We start from the raw sequence: 25,388 nt of genomic DNA, 5'->3' as shown, positions 1-25,388 counted from the left end.
ACTTTTGGTGCTCTTTATTTTCACAGTGAGATTTTAGATAAATAATCATTAGTAATGTGGACATAATGTCTAAGTGGATAAAAACAAATAATACAGCTAGAGCAGTCTGGTAGGTTCAGAAAACTACACCACTTTACTGTAATGCAGCCTTTAAAACCGGAAAGGGACAGCATTTTCAATATTATGACATCCAAAATCTTAGACGATATCTGGGGTCACATCATGACATCCATATAATATTAACATATTGCTCAGCCACGTATTTTGTAAATCCACAGACACTTTCTGTGGTGACTATGATTTGGATTGTGACTGTTTGTTTGTGCTTGCTGTCATAGACATTTTATATGTATTTGATGCGTTCATTCTAAATTTACAGAATTAATTGTGGTTGCATTGTGCATTTCAATTATGTAGCCCATCAGCCTGGGGTTACTGAACCTCATTTTTCTTTAGTGGTATTATTGATTGTTTGTTCATAAGTAACTGCTATAAACAATCCAGCCCACTCCCCACTTGCAGGGTTTTCCCTGCCTATCTAAGACAAAGGCGGGCCGCCTGAGTGATTTTGGACACCGCCTTGGTTAAAGCGTGTGTGTGTGCATGGGGGGCATTCAGATGTAGTGTTTTTTGCGTGCACAAACCCAGTACTTTCAATGTAGACGTGCGTTATGTGCGCTCAAAACCCAAAGCAACGCCATAGCAACGTGCATTTGGTGCAACGCGCTTGTTTTTTCGTCCGGCACACAGCTCCACAGACCTGCTTCTCCCTGCGGTGCTGTGTCAGATCCCGGTTCCACCTCGGGCTGTGTCTCTCCTACTGTTTCCCACGGAGCTTTGCCCCGTTTAAAAGGCAAAGCAGAGCTGCCAACTCTTACGCATTCGCCGTGAGAGTCACACAATTGGTTGATTTCACACGGTCTCACGCCACACCTCCAATTTCTCACTAGAAAAAAAAAAGTGCTGATAGTCGCATGGGCATAGCGGACACGGGGTATGCGTGGGACATGTCCCCCACACTTCCCATATCTGTGCCCTCTGTCCTCCGCACTTTTTACAGCCGTTACAACCGTTCAATTCATTTTTAATTTGTGGTAACGTGTTTTTCCGAGCCATCTTTAAACGCACCATGAGTAGGTGGCGCCAGGCGGTATACATATGGTGTTGTGTTGTGATCAGACAAGACGTGTGCTGCTGGGCAGTGCTGCTGTGTGTTAACTATGTTCAGCAAACCTGCCAGCAAGAAGCAAAAAACCTTGCACAGTTTCGTCCAAACAAACCGTGTAAGTTGAGTAATGCTGTTGCATGTAGATAATGTTTGCTAAATGATGACTAATTAATAGATGCCAATATATCAAGTTTAACAAGAATACTAATGTTATTGTTACCTATGTTAAATCGCTTGCTAGCTAGTTTCATGCTAGGAATAAACCCACTCCTCCTTAATTTCTGCGCAGAACTTGTGCTCACTATTGCTTTGCACATATTTTTTAATCTTCATTGCCACAAAAGAAAGAGCAGGGTCAGGGAGGAGACAGTGGACCAGAGGCCAGCAAGGATGATCATGCAGGGTCTTCACAGGTGAGAAGAGAATATAACTGGCTGAGAGAAAATATCTATAGCATAAAAGTGACTTCGCGATTAATTTCCACAGCTTTGTCAAAAGGCATTCGGAGAGCTTTGTAAATGTCAAAAATGAAATGAAATCGGGGCATCGGTGGCTTAGTGGTAGAGCAGGCGCCCCATGTACAAGGCTGTTGCTGCAGCGGCCCGGGTTCAACTACAGCACTACTTGCTGCATGTCACTCCCTCTCTCTCTCCCCCTTTCATGCTTGTCTGTCCTATCCATTAAAGGCTGAAAAATACCCCAAAAAATATCTTTAAAAAAAAAATGAAATGAAATGAAATTGCCTAGGTCTAGGCACTCTTAGACTTGCATAGTGTAGAAATGTATCATGAAATGCTCTTTAGACTATAATAATACACAAAATACATTATTATTCCAAAAATAATATTTTAATTAGATCTTAATCAAAATATATTCAACCACTTCAACCATGAATTTTGCTTTAAATCCAAAATGGGTCTTGTGTCTATAAAGTAATAGGCTATATGCCACATAGGAAAGTCCTAGTTTATGGTATTAACTAGTTCAGTCACTCTGAGCTGAATGCAGGCTCACTTGTGAAGGCCCTGCAAGTCAGGGTGGCTTTGAATGAATGTAGGTATTGCCCATCACCAGAATGCTACCCCTAAATCCACCAGAATGTAGGAAATCACATCTACCACATCCAAAATTTTCTGGAGGAGGACCCCCAGACCCCCACTGTACCACCATTGTCTCTCTCTGTATGGTATTTGTATGTAAGATATTAGGCCCTATCCCTCTCCAGCAGGCGCCCCAAAAAATCCGTTAGGATGCGGGGGATCAGGATCGCATCTATCAAATCAGTTGACAAACAAAAATTTTATGTGTCAGCCTAAACGACCAAATTGTGGTCGGCCCCACTGAATCTCACTCCAAAGTTTTTTGCAAAGTTGGCAGCCCTGCAAAGGAAGCCCGTATGTGGAAAGACATCACCTCCGAGATGTAGAGTGTGTATTACAGAAGAGAAACACACATTTTAGGAACGCTGACTTGTATCATCAGAACAGACATGTCCAGTGATTTTCAGCCTCCTTCCATATTTAATAGAGGGGGGCAATACCTGACAGTAATATTCTCAGCTGTCAGGATGTGCCTGCTGTAAGGGTAAATATAATCACAGAAGCCTGAAAATCACAGGACATGTTTGTTCTGATTATACAAGTCAGCAGTGTAAAGCTCAAGCATGTGGGGGCCTCCTTTCATATTTAATAGAAGGGGGAAACCGTATCTAAAAGTACAGCTGTCAAGATGCCCCCACCACAGGCCTTTGCCACCTTGGTCTCGAAAAAACCCAGGGAAAACCCTGACTTCCTTCCCCCACAATGCTCTGGCACCACCGCTGTTTTTGAGCCACCACGGCAAAATCTTTTTTGTCGCAGCATTATTTTTTTTCTGCATAAAATCTCTCCTTAGCTAACCAGTGGCATCCTGATAGATTCTACTGTAAATATATCGTCAAAGTAATTTACAGTATTGTACTAATGTCAGGCATCAACATGTTTACAGTATCAGTGTGCTTTGTTTACCCTCACCGTCCGGCAAAAGAGTCCACAGCCAGGGCAGCAGTGGTGCTTGACCATGCCAGCCCGGTGCTCCTCACACAGAACCAGCAGATGGACCGTGTTAGAGGGTCGCATCATTTCCTGCCTCATTACTTGCTTCTGGCAACGAATCAGCTGTTGAGAGAAAATCAAATAGGAATTCACAAAAATAAACACCAATAATCATACTGCACAACATAAAAGCACACAGGGTTCCAAATACTGTTGGTGCTTATGAACCCATAATAACTTTACCCAGCACCAACTGTTTTTACTTTGACTATATCCTCCAAGTTTACACTGTGTTCCTTACAGAGCTACTCTTTTATTACGGGATGAAAACCAGCTTTAATTCATGGGACACAGAAACTGTTCCACTGAAACTTACACCTGTGACTGTCTTTCAGGAGGAGTACACCCATAAAAAAGGGCCTTTAATGAGCCATTTCACTCATAATCATTCAAAGCAGAAAATCATTACTTTAGTTTTCTCTTTAACACCTGTTTTGTAGTTCAGGGATGCCCCCAGTGGTATTGATGGGCTTAGAGTCATTTTCACATCTGTAATTTGGTTCTCTTGGTCAGGATGAAAGAAATACAACACATTGCTACTTTGGTCCATTCTATTGACAGTAACAGTGACGATCCTGCTTCATCAGTCTACAAGGAGCCATCTAATTCTGATGACTGAGTGGCCATAAACAGCAGAGAAGTATTCTATACTGTTTCTAGATGTCTACTGCAGTAAACTGTAGAATAATTAGTCACACTTTTTTTCTGATCAAACAAGTCTCTGCTAAGTCAGTGGAACTTGTATCTGATATTTTAAATCTGATTTCTAATAAGAGGCCAATACCAAAGTGATATTTGAGCGTTTTTATTCAGTCAAATGATCTTTACCATTCCATCCATGCTCTCTGTGGCCATGCAGGTCTGATCCAGTGTGGACAGGATGCCTCCGTTGTGAGGAGTCTCCATACGACAGCAGCACAGTGGTAACTCCTCAGCCAGGTCTGTTTCTGTCACCTCAGCATCCCCTGCAACACCGGCACACACACATCCCATTGCCAATCAGGAAAATGACAACCAAGGCAAATCTCTGTGCCTGAAATGTGCATGGGGGTCAGGAGAAATAATGGAGGGAAGGGGGGCTTACGAAAAGAAGAAATAACGAATTACACACACTAAAAAAACACAAATGGAAGATGAAAAATTAGTGAGCTAGGGGCCCCTAAGCTGTTCTGAAATCATTGTAAATCACATATTCTTAATGACTTCCTGTTTTTTATAAAAAAAAAAAAAAAGGTCACTCCATATACCTGGCAGTAATATGCACACAGCATATATACTATATACTAAGTGATTAATCAGGTGTGCGGCACACCCAGCACACACCTGAGTAATCACTTAATCCAATAGTATAGGACAGAAAATACTCATGCATACTTCCGTTCAGGAAGTAGTGGAGCTGGTGCACAGAGCCCATTGGAGACTTCAAAATGAGAGTCCACAAACCAATGGGTGTTGTCACAGTAGCTACATCCATAATTTTAGACAGTCTACGCTTCAAACGCAGCTCCACCAATCATAATAAAGAACAGTACTTATCAGTTTTATAAAAAGGTTTTTATTGTATCTGCTAGCTGTATGCCTGGAGGGGATCAGGCATTTGGTGGGGTGAGTGTGTGCATGAGTGAGTGTGAGCGTATGTTAGTGTGTGTATCTTTCTGCCTGCAGCTAATCTTACAAACTACTGAACCACTAAGCCTCATATTTTTCAATTCAGTCAATCAATTTTATTTATAAAGCCCAATATCACAAATCACAATTTGCCTCACAGGGCTTTACAGCATACGACATCCCTCTGTCCTTTGGACCCTCACAGTGGATAAGGAAAAACTCCCCAAAAAAAACCCTTTAACGGGGGAAAAAACGGTAGAAACCTTAGGAAGAGCAACTGAGGAGGGATCCCTCTTCCAGGACGGACAGACGTGCAATAGATGTCGTGCAGAACAGATCAGCATAATAAATTAACAGTAATCCGTATGACACAATGAGACAGAAGAGAGAGAGAGAGAGAGAGAGAGAGAGAGAGAGAGAGAGAGAGAGAGAGAGAGAGAGAGAGAGAGATGCAGGACAGACGGTAATGACAGTAGCTTACAACAACATTAATGAAATTAATAATATTATCGTTATAGTTCTGGCTACTGTGGTACAATATGTTGAAAGTATATATTAGTATCTGGCAGTATACATGTGTGATAATAATCATATGTGTATAATAACAGTAGAAGTATGACTAATGACTAATGATGGCAGCAGCAACAGGAGGCATCTGGCAGGACAACGGCAGCAGCACAACCACACACGTCACACTGTCCAGGCACCGCTGCGATATGAGTTAATCTGAGAAACAGTGGAGCACAAAGGCTCCGGAGAAGAAGCCGAGTTAGTGACATCCAGAATGGCCGAGTTAGCAAGATGCAGTAATAGAATACGAGAGAGAGAGAGAGAGAGAGAGAGAAGGAGAGAAGGTGCCCGGTGTATTATAGGGAGTTCCTCGGGCAGACTAGGCCTAAGTCAACCTAACTAGGGGCTGGTACAGGGCAAGCCTGAGCCAGCCCTAACTATAAGCTTTATCAAAGAGGAAAGTCTTAAGTCTAGTCTTAAATGTGCAGACGGTATCTGCCTCCCGGACCGCAACAGGAAGATGATTCCACAGGAGATGAGCCTGATAGCTGAAGCCTCTGGCTCCTGATCTACTTTTGGAGACTTTAGGGACCACGAGTAACCCTGCGTTCTCAGAGCGCAGTGTTCTGGTGGGATAATATGGCACTATGAGCTCTCTAAGATATGACGGAGCTTGACCATTTAGAGCTTTATAAGTTAACAGTAGGATTTTAAATTCAATTCTGGATTTTACAGGGAGCCAGTGCAGAGAAGCTAAAACAGGAGAAATATGATCTCGTTTCTTAGTTCTTGTTAGTACACGTGCTGCTGCATTCTGAATTAGATGGAGAGTTTTTAAGGACTTACTAGAGCTACCTGATAATAGAGAGTTACAGTAATCCAGCCTTGAGGTAACAAAAGCGTGGACCAATTTTTCTGCATCTTTTCGGGTCAGGATAGGCCTAATTTTCGCAATATTACGCAGATGAAAAAATGCAGTCCGTGAGGTTTGTTTTAAATGAGAATTAAAAGACAAATCCTGATCAAATGTTACTCCGAGGTTTCTTACGGTAGTGCTAGAGGCCAGAGCAATGCCACCTAGAGAAACTATGTCATCAGATAAAGAGTCTCTGAGTTGTTTGGGGCCAAGAACAATAATTTCAGTTTTGTCTGAATTTAACATCAGGAAATTGGTGCTCATCCAGGTTTTTATGTCTTTAAGGCAGTTATGGAGTTTAGTTAATTGATTACTTTCTTCTGGCTTCATCGATAAATACAACTGTGTATCATCCGCATAACAATGGAAATTTATAGAGTGATTTCTAATGATGTTGCCTAAAGGAAGCATCTATAGAATAAATAGGATTGGTCCGAGCACAGAACCTTGCAGAACTCCAGAACAAACTTTAGTACGTAAGGATGATTCATTATGAACGCCAACAAACTGAAAATGATCAGATAAATAAGATTTAAACCAGCTTAGTGCAGAACCTTTTAGGCCAATTAAGTGATCCAGTCTCTGTAGCAGAATTTGATGGTCAATAGTGTCAAACGCCGCACTAAGATCTAGTAAAACAAGTACAGAGATGAGTCCTTTGTCTGAAGCAATCAGAAGGTCATTTGTAATTTTAACTAGTGCTGTCTCAGTGCTATGATGCACTCTAAATCCTGACTGAAATTCCTCAAATAAATTATTATCATGGAGAAAATCACACAGCTGGTCTGCGACTACTTTCTCAAGGATCTTTGACATAAAGGGAAGATTAGATATTGGTCTATAGTTGGCTAACACCTCTGGATCCAGGGTGGGCTTTTTTAGTAGAGGTTTAATTACAGCTACCTTAAAAGACTGTGGTACGTAGCCTGTTAATAAGGATATACTGATCATATCTAATATATGAGTGTTAACTAAAGGTAAAACCTCCTTAAGTAGCATAGTTGGGATGGGGTCTAAGAGACACGTTGATGATTTAGATGAAGAAATCACTGCGGTCAATTCTTGAAGAGAAATCGGGGAGAAGCAATCTAAATATATATTAGGTCTTACAGCTGTGTTTGAGGTTAGATAGGTAGACCTACTATCTGAGGACAGGAGGTCATGAATTTTGCCTCTAATAATTAGAATTTTGTCATTAAAAAAGCTCATAAAATCATTACTGCTAAGGGCTAAAGGAATACAAGGCTCAATAGAGCTGTGACTCTCAGTCAGCCTGGCTACAGTGCTGAAAAGAAACCTGGGGTTATTCTTGTTTTATTCTATTAATGCTGAGTAATAGTTTGCTCTGGCATTATGGAGGCCCCTCTTATAAGTTTTGAGACTGTCTGCCCAGATTAAACGAGATTCTTCCAGTTTGGTTAATCGCCAATTCCTTTCAAACTTTCACAATATTTGTTTTAACTTACAGGTTTGAGAGTTATACCAAGGAGCGAACTTTCTTTGCTTTGTTAACTTCTTTTTAAGAGGAGCTACAGAGTCGAGTGTTGTTCGCAGCGAGCCTACAGCGCTATCAACAAAATGATCAATTCGGGAGAAGTTAAAGTCGGTACGGGAAACCTCTGTTACTGAAGGACTTGGTATTGAATTTAACAACAGAGTAATCATTTCCTTAAATTTTGCGACAGCACTTTCTGATAAACATCTAGTATAGTAACTGTTGCTGAGTGGCGTGTAATCGAGTAAAAAAAAATCAAAAGTAATCAAATAATGATCCGATAGTGAGGGATTCTGTGGAAAGACTGTTAGGTTATCAATTTCAATTCCATACGTCAGAACTAGATCGAGGGTATGGTTAAGACAGTGAGTGGGTTCATGTACACCCTGACTGAAGCCAATGGAGTCTAATAGTGAGATAAACGCGGTAGCCAGGGAGTCATTATCAACATCGACATGAATGTTAAAATCATCTACAATAATAACTTTATCTGATTTAAGAACTAAACTGGATAAAAACTCTGAGAATTCAGATACAAATTCAGAATACGGGCCAGGAGCACGGTACACTATAACAAATAAAAGTGGCTACGAGGTTTTCCAGGTCGGATGAAAAAGACTAAGAACGAGGCTTTCAAATGAATTATAATCTAGTTTAGGTTTAGGGCTGATTAACAGACTAGAGTTAAAAATGGCTGCAACTCCCCCTCCTCGGCCGCTGCCTCGAGGAATGTGGGTATTATCATATTTTTGTGGCTGTGGTGATCACAACAACTGTTATATTGTGTTTTTTTTTAACTGACTGCTGAAACAGCAAGCCTTACTGTCTGTTGCAGGACACATGTTGGCCTTCGTTTGTGGTTCAAAAACTAACATCTATAGCAAAGTTTTGTGACAACCTGCCCCTCTGCCTGCTCACTGGCTTTCTCACTTCCCTGGGTGGAAGTTGTGGACAGGTCATCAGCCCAATTTGCCACACCTGTGTGTGTGTATGTGGACCAGGGTATTTACGGGCTGTCTAACCTTGCATTCTCCCTCTTGCTGATTCCAGACTTGGACTTGGTTCTGGGTTTCCACCTGACATGGGGAACTAAGTATTGTTTCCTCCTGCATTCAACACTTTCACATAGCACACTCCACTCACCCATACACTGCATAAATGACTGACACTTAACATTAAATCCCACTCATACTTTTTTGTTTATTGTGATCTAATTTCAACTTAAATGATTTAACAGTTATTTACTTTCAACTTAAATGATTTACCAATAAATTATATTTTGATTTGGTACTTCATGTGTGGACTCCCTTTTTGCCACTAATTGGCCCGGTTTGTGACAAAATGGGGGCTTGTCCTTTGTTTGATAAAGTTAAGTTTTGTTTGAACTTAAAGGTTTGTAATGTTTTGGTTGTCATAAATAAGATAAGAGTTGGAACTTTGAGGTTGTTTTGGTTTGGTTGGGACTAGGGATGTCCCAGTCCGATCCTTGGATTGCACATCGGTGCCGATCACATTGTTTTTACAAAATCAGAATCAGTAATAAAAGATTGGAGGAATCAAAACAACAAAAATGGCCATGTTTTTCATCTATGTTGTTCACTGTTGCCTCTGCTTTCCAATGTATAAAGTGTGGCGATCCTGTATATTTTATAAATATATTTTTTTTAAAAGACAGTCAGCTGATAGCTTGCTCACCTCTAGACACTGAGCTACCTCCAGACACACAACACCGGTGCTATCGCCAGGGGGATGGCTCGATGAGCTGAGCCCAGGTAGACCGGCCCCATACATTATGCTGCTCCTGGCAGTATGGCGAGAGTCGCCTGTGAGTGAGAAATGAGACAGAAGTCCTCTGCGTACTCGGCCTACCACTGCATTTTACACCGCTCAAAGTCTGTGAAATAGGTGCGCTTCCCTGTGGAATATCATCCATCCGGCCACCGGCCTCACCTCAGAGATTCCGCCACGGATATCAAGGGATCCAACGAAGCCTCCATGCCCGAAACAACCCCGGAGCACTATGGCATTCACCCACAGTCCCGTGAGCTGGCAAAAGCCGAGGGTTACTTTCCGTTTCATTATTCCTTATTTGGAACCTTGGGGCCAGGTTGATTTATTGTTTTGAAACTGAACTGAGTTAGAGCCAACAGTGGATGTTCTTTACCTCCTTGTTTGTGGGAAAACCTGGGGTGGAGTTTTCTTTTGTTTAGCGAACTGTGTGGATTGAACTCAATTGAACTGTGATATGTTATTTGGAAATCCCGGAGTGGAGTTTTTTGTTTGAACTGGATTGAACTGACTGAACGGAACGGAGCATTTCTTTTCTTTGGTGAAAAAAAAAATATATACTTTCTTGAAACTGATTACTGTTGTATTTGTATTTTTGAAAATTGAGTATAATTCTTTTGTTCTACAGAAACCAGGTAAAAACAATTGGTGTTAAGGGACCTGTTTTATAGGTTTTATGGTTTATTTGTGGGGTTTGATTGAGTAAAAGAAAAATATTTATATATATATTAAAAAAACAAACCTTATGGGACAACTTGGATGCATTCTTTTTTTTTCTTTCTTAATGCTTTGCAAAGTATCGAGTCGGACTCGGTATCAGACTCGGTTTCAAAATAAAGGACTTGTATCGGACCGGATGCAAAAAAAATGTGACCGGGACATCCCTAGTTGGGACAGTCATTTAACATTGTAAGGAACCATGAATTCCCTGTTAGGCTAAGAAGACTGGTTGCCATTAGGGGGGGTGGTCTTGGGGAATTTTAGTGTGGCTGCAAAAGTGGGTAGAACAGTCATGCCGGGGGCACATCCATGGTGCAAAAAAGGGTCGCTGGTAACAGTTGCTTTTTCTTCCCAGTGGGCTATAGTGCATAAATACCCCCCATCAGTAGCAGTACGAAGACTAGGGAGGGCGTTAAGGTAGTTATGGGGTCGCTAATGTGTTAGTTAGTCAGGGATGGGGAGGTTCTATTTTGGTATGGCTGTCCCAGACTTTGTTAGTGGTTCCAGCACTCCACAGCATTGATTTGTTGTTTTTTTTTGTTTTTCTTTCTTCTTCCTTTTTGGCAGTTTGTGTAGACAGTGTAGCATGGCATCTATAGTGGATGAATTTGTTGACTCGCCTTCAGTAGCACTATTAGATCAGTGTACTAAGGACCAGTTACTGCTAATTGCTGAGATATATGAGCTTGAGATAGCAGATAGAAAATTAAAGGAGTCTGTTAAGGTCAGGTTGAAAGCAGGTTTGTTGGAAAGGGGAATTCTTAAACTTGGTGTGGGGACTCAGTCTTCTGTTTTTGCAGCTACTGTTTTGAGTTTTGAGCAGCAAAAGAAACTTTTGTTGTTAAAGCAAAAGCATGAATTGCAGCTACAAGCAGAACTTGAAAAAATGAAACAGCAAAAAGAATTGGCTTTGGAAGAGATGAAGCAAAATACTGAGCTGGTTAAGTTAGAGTTGCAGCATAAAAAGCTAAGCTTAATTCAAGAGGATAAATTGCCAGGTTTGTCTGATAGTGAAGGCCCTATGAATCAGTCTGGTGCACTGGTGGTATCTTTTGATGTAATCAGTAATTTGTGCCTGCTTCCTAAGTTCAATGAAAAAGACCCTGATTCATTCTTTTCATTATTTGAGCGAATAGCAGATTCCAGGAAATGGCCTGAGGGTGATCAAGCGTTAATGTTACAATGCGTCCTGAATGGTAAAGCCCAGGAGGCGTACTCCGCTTGGAGCACTGACGATTGTAAAGTTTACAAGCGAGTTAAGTCTGCAGTGCTTAAAGCGTATGAGTTGGTGCCTGAGGCGTACCGGCAGCGGTTTCGCGGTTGGAAAAGAGGAGATAAACAGTCTCATGTTGAGTTTGTGTGAGACCTAACTGCCCATTTTGGTCACTGGTGTGCAGCATCAGAGGTTGACACATTTGAGAAACTGTGTGACTTGGTGGTATTAGAACAGTTTAAAAACTCGGTACCTAATTATGTGGCCACTTACATTACAGAGCATAAAGCGAATACTCCAGGTCAGGCGGTGGTGTTGGCCGATGAGTATGTGTTAATTCACAAAAGCAATTTTAGTGCATCAGGTTCAGAGAAGGTGCGCAGGGAGAGTTTTTCTCATCAAAAAGGTGCATCAGACTCTTATGCTAAAAATGATCATGGCGTGCGAGATAGGCAGGCAGTAGGTAGGACGTGTAATTACTGTAAAGGTAATGGGCATAGGAAAAGTGAGTGTCCAATCCTTAAATCAAAAAGTAAATTCTCCAGTGGACAAGAAAAACCAGCTGCTCTGGCCTATTCGCACAGCCCAGTTGCGGCGGGGGTGCAGCAGATTGCAGCAGAGGAGTATGAAGGATTATGAACCATTTATTTATGAGGGTTTGGTGTCTTAGCCAGGTAGTGATGAACAGGTGCCAGTAAAGATACTGCGTAATACCCCCGCAGTTGGCTCATTTGTGCGCGAGTCTGTTTTACTCTTTTCATCTGAAACTGACAAAGGAGACGTTGTGCTAGTCAGGGGAATGGGAATGTTGGTGTTCCCTGTACCCGTGCATAGCCTGAGTCTTGTCTCAGGTTTGGTGAATCGAGATGTCGAGATGGGGGTGCGCCCTGAGTTGCCTGTGGATGGGGTGGACATAATTCTGGGGAATGGTCTTGCTGGGGTGCGGTTGTGGGCCGATGGTCCTCTTCCTAATATAGTCACTAGAAAAATGCCTAGTCAAGGTCAGTTGGAAAGTGTATCAGATGATGCTGTTGTGTATCCGGCCTGTGCCGTTACACATGCTATGACCATTGCGTGTGACGCGCAGAGTCCTACTACCAAGGAGGCAGAGTTGGAAACTGCCGAGGTTTGTGTGACTTTGCCTGCTCAGTTTAAGTCTATGTCACGAAGTTGATTACAGAGCAGAAAAATGATTCAAACTTAAAGGAACTGTTTGGCAAAGTGCTTCCACTTGATGAGATAAGTAGCTCTGCTCACGGCTATTTTCTTCAGGGGGGCTTGTTGTTTAGAAAGTGGGTGCCTCATGGAGAAGCTCTTGTTGGGGAACCTATTTTTCAGTTTGTAGTGCCAAGTAAGTTTCGGGACTTGCTGTTGCAAACTTGTCACGATAATGTAGCTGGGCATCCAGGGGTAAAGAAAAAATATGACCGGGTGTTGCAGTACTGTTTTTGGCCCCGCCTGAAGCGTGATATATTTGCATATATCAAAACGTGTCGCACATGTCAGTTAACCGGCAAGCCAAACCAGTCAATCAGACCGGCTCCACTTTGTCCAATTCCTGTGGTTGAGCAGCCGTTTGAACATTTGATTATTGACTGTGTTGGGCCGTTGCCTCGTTCAAAACTGGGTCATAATTATTTGTTGACTGTCATGTGCCAAGTAACCAGGTATCCAGCGGCGTATCCACTCCGAACCATAACTACTAAGTCGGTGGTAAAAGCTTTGACATAGTTCATTTCGGTGTTTGGGATACCAAAAATCATTCAGAGCGATCAAGGCTCGAATTTCACGTCCCGTATGTTCGCAGAAATTCTGCAGCAGCTTCACATTAAGCACAGTAGTGCAATCGCAAGGCGCCCTTGAGCGTTTTCATCAAACACTGAAATCTTTACTGCGCTCTTATTGTACTGAGCTGGGGTGTGTCTCCTGTTGGCAGCCAGAGAAGTGGTTCAGGAGAGCACAGGTTTTAGCCCCAATGACTTGGTGTTTGGTCATAAGGTACGGGGTCCATGGCTGTTTTGAGAGATAGTTGGGAAATAACAGAACCTCCCCAAAATCTGCTTGACTATGTCAGTGGGTTCAGGCATAGGCTGTTTTTGGCAGTTGAAAGTGCAAAGGAGAAGTTGGTAAAATCACAGCACAAAATGAAAACTCTCTATGACAGGCGTGCAGAGCCTAAGCAGTTTAAAGGGATAGTGCACCCAAAAATGAAAATTCAGCCATTATCTACCCACCCTCATGCAGAGGAAAGCTCTGCTGAAGTTTTAGAGTTCTCACATCCCAGTTATGATGGCGCCGTTGAGGTGGCTGCCAGTCTGAACAGCTCTACTTTCACACTACAAACTATCTCCTAGTGGCTCTCTTTTTTAACTTTCCTCTTAACCCTTTTAATTCTTTTAACTTCTGACATCTACTGTGAAGCAATGAGAGGACAACAGACGAGATCCTACACTAGAAACGAGCTTCTTGCCCTCCGAAACCGAGCTGCAACTCCCCCGACAGGACTGCTGATGGAAATCAGGGCACACAAGAGGGGCACAAGAGCCGGAGCGAGGGTTAAAGAGAAGTGGAATAAGAGGAATAAGAAAATATACCTGCCCTCCGTTGTTATGGGGAACATCCGATCTCTTGCCAACAAGACACATGAACTCTCAGCCCTCATGAAACACCAAGTGGCATACAAAGAGTCCAGCCTTCTCTGCTTCATAGAGTCGTGGCTCCACGAAAACAGGACAGTGCTGTGGAGCTGGACGGCTTCACCATGGTGCGAGCCAACAGAAGCAAGAACAGCGGCAAACGGAAAGGCAGCGGGCTGGTGGTCTTCATTAATTCCAGATGGTGCCACCCTGGACATGTAACCGTCAAGCAGCAGATCTGTACCCCGGACATAGAGCTGCTGGCGGTAAGCTTAAGACCGTATAACTTACCACGAGAGTTTTCACATGTACTCGCAGTCACTGTTTACATTCCACCGAGTACACTGCTGTCGCGTGCATGTGACGTCATTCACAGCAGCATCGCAGAGTTGCAGACTGCGCATCCCAGTACATTCACATTCATATTGGTTAACGGGGATTTTAACCATGTTAATGCCTCAAAGACACTGCCAGACTTTAAGCAGTATGTCACCTGTAGCACAAGACTGAATACGACTCTAGACATGCTGTTTGCCAATGTCAAAGACACCTACAGATCCACAGCTCTTCCACCACTAGGAGGCTCTGATCACAACTTGGTTAGGCTTGTACCAACATACAGGCCAGCCATCATGAGACTTCCTACTACCACCAGGACCATCCCACAATGGTCAGAGGAGGTGGAGGAGGAGCTGAGGGAGTGCTTCGGGACCACAGACTGGGAGATGCTTAAAGGAGCATATGGAGAGGACATAGATGGTCTCACTGTCTGTATTACAGATTATATCAGGTTTTGTGAAGAAACCATTGTGACTACTAAAAAGGTGCGGTGGTTCCCAAACAGCAAGCCATGGATCAACGGTAAAATCAAGGCCCTCTTGAAAGAAAAGAGGAGGCTGTTCACAACAGGAGACACCGAGGGAGCCAAGGCGGTGCAAAAGGAAGTAAAGAAGGAGCTGAGAGTGGCGAAGGAAGAATATAAAGAAAGACTGGAAGCTGGACTGGCGGCCCACAACTCCGAGGAGGTGTGGAGGGGGTTTAGGAAAATAACTGGCTACAAAAAGAAAAGTGCCGGTGTCAAAGGGACATTGCAGCAGGCCAATGAGTTAAACCACTTCTTCAACAGGTTTGACCAACCAACCCCCAGAAGCGCTGTGGAGCTGACTGGCCCCCCTGTCCCCCTATCAGGGCTAGTGACTGCCCACCTCTGACCCCCCCCCCCCCCCCCCCCCCCCCAAATCCCTCCGCCCATTGCATTGTCCCCATCCTCAAGAAAACACGTCCAAGCACCCCCAACGACTACAGGCCTGTGGCCCTCACATCTCAGGTCATGAAAATCTTGGAGAGGTTGGTCCTGGAACATCTTAAGCCCCATGTGAGAGACTTTCAGGACCCCCTGCAGTTTGCCTACAGGAACTGCGTTGGTGTAGAGGACGCAACAACCTACATGCTCCACAGAGCCTACAAACACCTGGAGAGGCCCCATAGCATGCTGCGAGTCACCTTCTTCGACTTCTTGAGCGCATTTAATACAATAAGGCCTATTCTGTTAGCCGAGAAGCTGTCAGCAATGCAAGTGGAGGAGGACCTTGTGGCCTTTATCCTCGACACTCTCACCATAGACCCCAGTATGTCAGGCTGCAGGGCTGCCAGTCAGAGGTCCTGATATGCAACACGGGCGCCCCCCAAGGAACTGTCCTATCACCATTTCTCTTCACACTCTATACCTCCGACTTCCAACACAATACTGACAAGTGCCACCTGCAGAAATTTTCAGATGATTCTGCCTTCGTCGGCTACATTAACGGCAATGAAGAGGAGGAGTACCGACACCAGGTGGAGCGCTTTGTGCAGTGTTGCAAAACCAACCATCTCCAGCTTAACACCAACAAAACTAAGGAGATGGTGGTGGACTACCGACGGAGGAAGAAGAGGCCCCTTGTACCCATTACCATCCGAGGGCAGGAGGTGGAGAGGGTGGATTGTTACAAATACCTGGGTCTGCACCTAAATCACAAGCTGGACTGGACCACCAACATCGAGGCTCTTCTCAAGAAGGGTCAGAGCAGGCTCTATTCTTTGAGGAGGCTGAGGTCGTTCAGTGTGTGCAGCAAACTGCTGCAGGTTTTTTACCAGTTGGTGGTTGCTAGCACTCTCTTCTTTGGTGTGGCATGCTGGGGGGCAAACATCAGCATGAAAGACGTGGACAGACTGAACAGGCTGATCAGACTGGAGACAGTGGCGGAGTCAAGGATGAGGAGGAGGCTGAGCACCATTCTGGACAACACCGACCACCCTCTACACCATGAATTAAAGGGTATGAGGAGTGTGTTCAGCCAGAGACTTGTGGCACCGCAGCAGTCCACCAAACGCTTCAGCCAGTCATTTGTGCCAGTTGCCATCCGGCTACACAAACAGGCGGGGTCGGCGAACCCATGCAGGACGGAGTGGCTGGGCTAGGAAGCCCACAGACGCTCCATGACTACCTGCTGGAAAAACTGCACTCTGCGCCTGCACGTTTAACCATGAACCCTGCACATGGACTTGGCATACTGACCTATGCACACAGCACTTTTTCTTACATGGACTTGACTTTTTAGTATTAGTATTTTTTAATATATGGTCTAGCTCCTCTTGATTGTCCTTTTATCTATTTATTTACTATTTATCTTCATCTATCTATTAATCGTTCTTAACGTTTACTGTTGATGTTTTTTGGACACCGGAATCTCCCTACGGGGATAAATAAAGGTTCATTCACATCCCTTGCGGAGATCGGCGGGGGGAGCGGCTAGCACACCTAATGGCTGACGGTGCCCCAGACTAACGTCCAAGAACACAAAATTGAAACCACAAAGTATCTCCCACATGCTCATCCGTAGTGATCCAAGTGTCCTGAAGCCCCGACATAAAAAGTTGTTTCGAAAAATGTCATCTGAACTCTGTTTTTAGTTTCATTGTAGCCTGTAGCTCTGACTGCTTCTCTGTGCTCCGCGCTCACGTGTGCGCGCTCAGGGTGATCGGTGATGCACGGACTCTGAAGAGCAGTAGTCTCGTCAGTACTGATGTCCAGATTCTCAAGTGCCGGCATCGCCAATTCCCAGTCTGAGCAGCAAAGACTTTCCTCATCCGTTGGCATTGCTTTGCATTTGAAACAACTACACCACCAGGTTTCCAGTGCTCGACTCCGGTATTCTGCAGCTGGCTAAGGGTTAGGTTCATGAGCTGCAGCGGCTGCTTCATCCAGTAGCCTAAGTTCCGCGTCTTCAGACATGTTGGGCTGTCCTTTGCTAAAAGACCGTAGTGCAAATTATCTTTTAGCTACTGTGGTTACTGTTGTCCCTCCCTTCGGTGCACGTGTCACATGATGTAAACACGGGTAAGCAAAGCTCATGCTTTCACTGGTCTCGCGGAAGTGCGCGCACGTGAGCATGGAGCACAGAGAAGCAGTCAGAGCTACAGGCTACAGTGAGGCTAAAAACAGAGTTCATGTGACGTTTTTCGAAACAACTTTTCATGTCGGGGCTTCAGGACACTTGGATCACTACGGATGAGCATGTTGGAGATATTTTGTGGTTTCAATTTTGTGTTCTTGGACGTTAGTCTGGGACGCCGTCAGCCATTAGGTGTGCTAGCCGCTCCCCCCGCCGATCTCCGCAAGTGATTTGAGGACTCTAAGAGCCTTCCTCTGCGTGAGGGTGAGTAGATAATGGCTGAATTTTCATTTTTGGGTGCACTATCCCTTTAAGGCTGGTGCCCAGGTTTTGTTTCTACAACCTATTGTGACTTCTCCCTTTGAGGCAAAGTTCTCAGGCCCTTACACTGTGGTACGGCAGGTGTCAGACCTGAATTACATCATTGCCACTCCAAACTCTAGGAAAGCCACAAGATTGTGTCATGTGAATTTGCTGAAACCCTTTTATGCACGTCAGACAGACGGAAAAGGGGAAAGTGGGAGCTGTATGGTTAATGCTTCTGCTTGTACATCTGCAGTTGTTTTGAGCTCATCTCCAGCAGTCAGCCTGGAGGAGAGTTCAACTGTGGTTTTGCAAGGGCAGTTGAAAAATTGAGAGTCACTACAAAATTTGGATTGCATGTTGGCAAATTTGGATGACAAGAAACGTGCTGAGTTGATTGCCCTTATTAAAAGCTATCCTGCCCTGTTTTCTGATGTGCCTTCTCGCACGCATCTTATTGAGTATGATGTGGATTAGGCTTGGGCGACTGGACGAATACATCGCCAATCGCCCATCGGCTGAGTACATCACGGTTGGTTTCATTTTGGGCGATTACTGTCATTTTATTTTGCTAAATTAATGGTCTGTCTCCACAGAATTCAACTCGGTACATATAGTTCATAATTACTATGTAGAGCACAATTCAATGTGTGCGCGTATTGGAACTGGCAGCTTCACACTGTTTCATTCACAAAACACATCAGTGATGGCAGAGCTGAAAGTAACGTTAAAGTGCAAAAATCACACAATCACATAAAATAATAATGTCCACTCCCTTTGCGCTGTCTTTATAATAATGCCGTTGCGGATGTGGCAAAAAAACTTAAGCTGTTATAGCTGTTCTAAAAGCCTCTCGTAGGCTTATTGCTTGAATAAATAAATACAAATAATAATAAATATAGGCTAAACGAAGAACGATGGAAAAATAAAGTGCAAAAATCACATAAAATAATAAAGTCCCTTTGCACTGTCTTTAACTCAAAAACACAATGTTTTACATGTTTTTGGAGAGGAAAACGAGTATGTTAACCTTATCTGGCTTAAGCAAAGTGCGTGTATGGTTAACAATGTTACCAGCTGTGCTAAACACCCTCTCTGACGGCGTGCTTGTTGCCGGTATGCACAGATATTTCTGTGCCATGTTGGACATGAGTGGGCTCGCAAAGGACGCTGCATTTTTTTGCTGCATTCATGTGGTGTCGGAAGATCCGAATTGCCGAGTTGTTTTTCTGACATGAGGTGGCGTTCATGTGAATTATCCCATTCTGAAAGTCATTTTTCGATTCTTTCCGACATCACATGAATGCAACATCCCCCCTCTTTTTTTTTTCTCCGCCACACACACAACTGCCGAATATATCGGCAACCACCGGTTGATGGGCTGACGGTGGCCGGTTGGAAATTTTTAACATATCGCCCAAACCTAATGTGGATGTTGGTGACGCAGCACCAATAAAGCAGCGCTTTTATCGGGTTTTATCAGATAAGCGCAAACATTTAGACCAAGAGGTTCAATATATGTTAGACAATCATTTTGCTGAGCCGTGTTCTTCGAGTTGGGCATCACCGTGTCTGTTGGTCAGTAAACCAGAAAACACTTATAGATCATGTACTGACTTTCGTAAGTTGTACTAACATTACAAAGCCAGATGTGTTTCCTCTTCCCTGCATGGAAGATTGTATAGATCAGGTGGGGTCTGCCACTTATGTGAGTAAATTTGACCTCCTAAAAGGTTATTGGCAGGTCCCCCTGTCTAAGCGTGCACAAGAAATTTGTGCGTTTATTACACCTTCTGGTCTGTACAAGTACAATGTTAGCCGTTTAGCCTGCGCAACGCGCCTGCAACATTCCAGCGCCTCATGAACCAGGTTGTGGCTGTGCAGTGTACCTTGATGACATGGTAATATACAGTGATACATGGTCTGAACATTTTCAGCATATTCGCGCATTGTTTGACAAATTAGTCTGGGCAGGGTTGACTGTTAATTTGGAAAAGTGTGAATTTGCAAAGGCCACGGTCACCTATTTGGGTAAGGTAGTCGGTCAAGGCCACGTAAAAACATTGAATGAGACAGATGGAAGGTCACACTGACTTTGACCTTTAACCACTGAAATCCAATCAGTTCATTGTTGAGTCCAAGTGAACATTTATGCCAAATTTGACTAAATTTCCTTGAGGCATTATTGAGATATTGTGTTCACAAGGATAGCATGGACATACATACATACGGATGGACAGATGTACAACACAAAAACGTTAACGCCTCTGGCCACATCTATCAGCGGTGCAGAGGCATTAAAATCTCAATTTTTTGTTATCTTTCAACCATGATGATTGTAAGGGAGCCGTAAGGAACAATCTGGCCATACACAGCTGCCCCATGTTATGACTGCAACCTGGAATGTTTTGCCTGCCCATGTTTGTAGCCTTGCAGATTTTGTTGGTTGTGTCTTTTTTCCTTGATATTTGTACTTGTACCATAGGTAAGTGAGAAGGCTATATAGTTAAATTGTTTCTTTCTTTGTCTATTTTAATTGTGTTGATTGCTGATTGCTATTTCCTACCTTGTTGTGCTGTAGCCTACAGACAAAGTTAAAACTGTCCAGTTGTGAATGACATGGATCAAAGATTTGTGCCTGTGCTTTACTTATTAAAAATACATTCATCCTCATAGTTACACTGTATCTTCTGAAACAGGTACTTGCCTACTGTGCTGAGGTTGGCTCAGGCCCATCCTACATCCAGGGTGTGGTCAACCACATACCCCAGCCTGTCCAGTACACTCTGCTACTGCCAATTATCGTGACCCTCCCTCACAAGGAAGAGGGCCCAGCTACGGCTCTCTCTCTACCGATCCTTAATGGTGGAACAAACTCCACATTATCATCAAGACAGCAGAAACTTCACATACCTTGTATATCAGACTGAAAACTCATCTGTTCAGACTGCACATGGCATATTAAAAAAACTCTTTTCTCTATTTTTAAGCTGATGTACTTGCATGATTCTTGCACTTTGGCTGATGCACTTATTATAAGTCCCTTTGGATAAAAGTGTCAGCTAAATAAATGCAATGTGCAGTATACTGTAGAAGACCAGTTGAGTTTGGGTGAGTGACATGCTGTTTTCACCTGACAGGGGAGGTGAGAGAAGTTCTTCCTGAACTTTCAGATCCAGACAGTCCAAAGCCACTTCAGTGTATTCCACATGGCAGCCTTCTCCCGGATCCATCTCCATCAACAATTTATTCATGACAGCTGTCGCATTTTCGGCCTTCAGTGTCTCCAGTACAGTCACTGGTTTCTTATCTGCTGCAGCACTGTTCTTCTCCACACTGGGTCCTGGCTCCTCCACCTGATTTTAAAAAAGAATGGCATTTGAATGTATTAATAATCTATACCCCAACCTCTAAACTCATCGAAACTTGTGCAGTGTTGTTTTGGAAAAAAAATAAATGTGTAGCTTCAACAGCATGCAAACAAATAGAAAAAAAGCTGAACAGGAAACAAACATGTAATTCATTTAACCCTTTGAGACATGCAGGGCCACGGGAAATCCCGGCTGATGCTGCTGTCTTTAAGAGGCTGTAGCGGGCTGAGCCATGTCAGGCTTGCTTCTCAGAAAGTTGGCTAAATAACACTGCTAAGTTAGGCTAAATTATGGCTAGGGAAAAACTAGCATGTCCATTCCCAACAGGGTCTCTTGACCTCTGACCTCAAGATATCTGAATGAAAATAGGTTGTATGGGTACCAACAATTCTCCCCTCTACAGACATGCCCAATTTATGCTTCTCCCATGCTGTTCTGGGCAAAAATCAGAGGGCAGTTTTTTGCATGCATTATAAAGGTGTCATTGTCACCTACTGTACTCGAAAATATTTCTGCATAATGGGGTCCCTAAACAGACTTGGAATGACATAAAATGGGTTGGACTGGAAAGCTGAGACAGTTGATTCAGTGAGTCCAGTTGTATTCATGTGGGATGATGTTAGTCTCCAGAATAGCCATTTCATTGTCATGACATTACTCTATAAAATTATGTATAGTGACCTCTAGGATAACCACAGCCTCATGAAACACAGCAACAATCTAGAGACCTTGGGCATTCAGAGGATGGATGGATGTTGCTCAGCTGTTTCTAGAACAGAGGTGCTCACCATCTAATCGCCAAGAAATGCAATTCCTAGAGAAATCTCAAAAAGTTTTTGATACCAAGTCACAGCATGGAATTTTCTGTGGTGTTCCTCAAGGTCTTGGTGTAATGTGGGATTTGGTGAGAAGTTTTTTTTTTTTTTTAAGATTATTTTTTTCGGGCTTTTGCCTTTAATGTACAGGACAGAGTGAAACAGGGTGAGTGAGAGAGAGCGGGGGGTGACATGCAGCAAATGGTCGCAAGCCGGAGTGAAACCTGCGACCGCTGCAGTGAGGCATCGCCTCTGTACATGGGCGCCGGCACTATCCACTACGCTACCGACGTCCCGAATTAGGGGAGAAGGTTTGACCATTTTTATCAATTCTTGAGGGGTCAAAAATGTTTTGATTTAGCACCAAAACTGTGTGGCAAATGGTATCAACCCAAAAAATGCTGCAACAACTCATGACTAATAATTGAGCATGGAACTGGCCATCATATACTTCCATTATAATGTTCTGAGCCCCTCTACACTCTAAACTTTAAAATTTTTAACAGGAACTTAACCAAAACAAAATGTTTGTTACAGATTTATTACTATGAAAACCTAAAGGTGTTGAGCTGCAGCTGAAATTAATCTTTAGGTTCTGTCCTTTTAGATAATGTTTACCACTTCTATGCAGCATATACGATTTACCTGCTATCCTCCCCTAAATATCTCCAGTCTCTGTTGAAAAAAAAAAGACAAAAGTGGGTCTATGTGGGTCTCAGAGGGTTAAAGATCTCATATGACTAAAGGATGAAGAAGTTTTTAAAGGGAAGAAAAGAAACGCATAAGTATTCACCGACAAATAGCTGGCTTCAAAGCCCAGTGCTGTTCTGGGGGGCCTGGGCTACACATAGTGGCTACCCAGAGTAGCTACATAAACAGTAGTGGAAATAAGTTTTCAACGTGTCAACATTTTCTTTTGGATTATACATATTTCCAGTGCATCTTTTGACATGAAGTTTACACCAGACATTGATATTAACTCAATAACTCTAAACTGACAAAGAAAGCGTCACATTTCAATCAAAAAAAAAAAAAACTATGTGCAGTGTTCAGGTGGGATTTTGGTCCATTCTTCCACACAGGTAGTCTTTAAATCTAGAAGATTCTGGGGAGGGGCAGCTGATGAATCTTGATCTTCAGCTTCTTCCACAAATGTTCTGTCAGGGTTAAGTCTAGTGATTAACTGGACCATTCAAACATATTTTCTTCCTCTGGAACCAGTTGAGAGCGACACATTATGATGCTTCCACCTCAAAACCATACTGTAGGTGTGATATTTTTAAGTCATATGCAGAGACATTTTTCCAAACATAACACCATGTGCTATTTGCAGAGAAGTTTCATTTTTGTCTCGTCTAACCAAACTAACATTCTCCCAGTAACCTACAGGCTTCTCCAAACACTGTGTAGCAAACTGTAAAAAAAAGTTTTAGGGCCAAAATACAACATGGTAGGTTTGGAGGAGAAATGTCTGTGACCTTAAAAATATCATATCTAAAGTGTAGCTTGGAGGTGGAAGCATCATGGTATGGGGCTGTTTCTCTTCTCATGGCACCAGCAGAATCCAAATGATCAAATGACAGATGAATGGAGTCTGTACTCGGACTTTTCTTGAGAAGAATCTGTTGCCATCTACTAGGTTGGTGAGGATGAGACGCAGTTGGACCTTCCAGCAGGGCAACGATCCAAAACACACTTCAAAGAAGACTGTGTATTGGTTCCAGAGAAAGAAAATGTGTTTAAAAGGTACAGTTAATTACCAGACTTAACCCTGGAAGAAGCTAAAGATCAGTCCAGGTGGATGCTGCTTAGCTTCCTTTCTCTACGGTGGGGGTAAGATGGGGGATGCATCTTGTCTCGTCTCGTCTCGTCGTCCTCTGCTTATCCGGGTCCGCGTCGCAGGGGCAACAGCCTCAGCAAAGAAGCCCAGACAGTCCTCTCCCCAGCCACCTCCGTCAGCTCTTCCAAGGGAACCCCGAGGCGTTCCCAGGCCAGCCGGGCGATGTAATCCCTCCAGCGTGTCCTGGGGCGGCCCCGAGGTCTCCTCCCGGTTGGACATGCCCGGAATACCTCCCAAGGGAGGTGTCCGGGAGGCATCCTTACCAGATGCCCGAACCACCTCAACTGGCTCCTCTGGATGTGGAGGAGCAGCGGCTCTACTCCGAGTCCCTCCCGGATGTTCGAGCTCCTCACCCTATCTCTAAGGCTGAGCCCAGCCACCCTGCGGAGGAAACTCATTTCGGCCACTTGTACTTGCGATCTCGTTCTTTCGGTCACTACCCAGAGCTCGTGACCATAGGTGAGGGTTGGAACGTAGAATGACCGGTAAATCGAGAGCTTCGCTTTCTGGCTAAGCTCCCTTTTCACCACAACGGACCGGTTAAGCGTCCGCATCACTGCTGACGCCGCCCCAATCTGCCTGTCAATCTCCCGCTCCATCCTACCCTCACTCGTGAACAAGATCCCGAGGTACTTAAACTCCTCCACCTGAGGCAGGACCTCCCCCCCGACCTGGAGTGGGCAATCCACCCTTTTCCGGCTGAGGACCACGGCCTCAGACTTGGAGGTGCTGATTCTCATCCCAGCCGCTTCACACTCGGCTGCGAACCGTCCCAGCGAGAGCTGGAGGTCACTGTTCCATGGAGCTAGGAGGACCACGTCATCCGCAAATAGCAGGGACGAGATCCTCCTGTCACCAAACCTGACACCCTCCACCCCTCGGCTGCACCTAGAAATTCTGTCCATGAAAGTTATGAACAGAACCAGTGACAAAGGGCAGCCCTGGCGGAGTCCAACCCTCACCGGGAACAGGTCCGACTTACTGCCAGCCACGCGAACCAGACTCGTGCTCCTTCGGTACAGGGACTGGATGGCCCTTAGCAAAGGGCCACCAACCCCATACTCCCGGAGCACCCCCCACAGGATGCCCCTGGGGACACGGTCGTAAGCCTTCTCCAAATCCACAAAACACATGTGGACTGGTTGGGCGAACTCCCATGCCCCCTCAAGCACCCTGGCGAGGGTAAAGAGCTGGTCCACGGTTCCACGTCCAGGACGAAAACCACATTGCTCCTCCTCAATCCGAGGTTCAACTATCGACCGGACCCTCTTCTCCAGCACCCTGGCGTAGACCTTACCGGGTAGGCTGAGGAGTGTGATCCCCCTGTAGTTGGAACACACCCTCTGGTCCCCTTTCTTGAAGATGGGGACCACCACCCCGGTCTGCCACTCCAGAGGCACTGCCCCCGATGTCCACGCAATGTTGCAGAGGCGTGTCAGCCAGGACAGCCCTACAACATCCAGAGCCTTGAGATATCC

General features: G+C 44.2%; 1 protein-coding gene across 6 annotated transcripts in view; it reads right to left on the bottom strand.

Moving 5' to 3' along the window:
• Positions 1-25,388, bottom strand: part of LOC117252502 (histone-lysine N-methyltransferase EHMT1) — a 156,184-nt gene that overhangs the window by 119,185 nt on the left and 11,611 nt on the right. For 4 of the 6 annotated variants that reach the window (XM_078170997.1, XM_078170999.1, XM_033619471.2 and 1 more), the window contains 3 exons: positions 21,018-21,240; positions 4,090-4,226; positions 3,175-3,324 (listed from right to left, as the gene is read on the bottom strand). In XM_078170997.1, the coding sequence (XP_078027123.1) occupies positions 3,175-3,324; positions 4,090-4,226; positions 21,018-21,240 (510 nt within the window). The remainder of the gene's footprint in view (positions 1-3,174; positions 3,325-4,089; positions 4,227-21,017; positions 21,241-25,388) is intronic. The other 2 variants (XM_078170998.1, XM_033619472.2) reach the window with 1 other exon arrangement.

Source organism: Epinephelus lanceolatus, chromosome 9, assembly GCF_041903045.1.
Source record: "Epinephelus lanceolatus isolate andai-2023 chromosome 9, ASM4190304v1, whole genome shotgun sequence".
Classification (NCBI taxonomy): domain Eukaryota; kingdom Metazoa; phylum Chordata; class Actinopteri; order Perciformes; family Serranidae; genus Epinephelus; species Epinephelus lanceolatus.
This window is presented reverse-complemented; position numbering and strand designations above follow the sequence as displayed.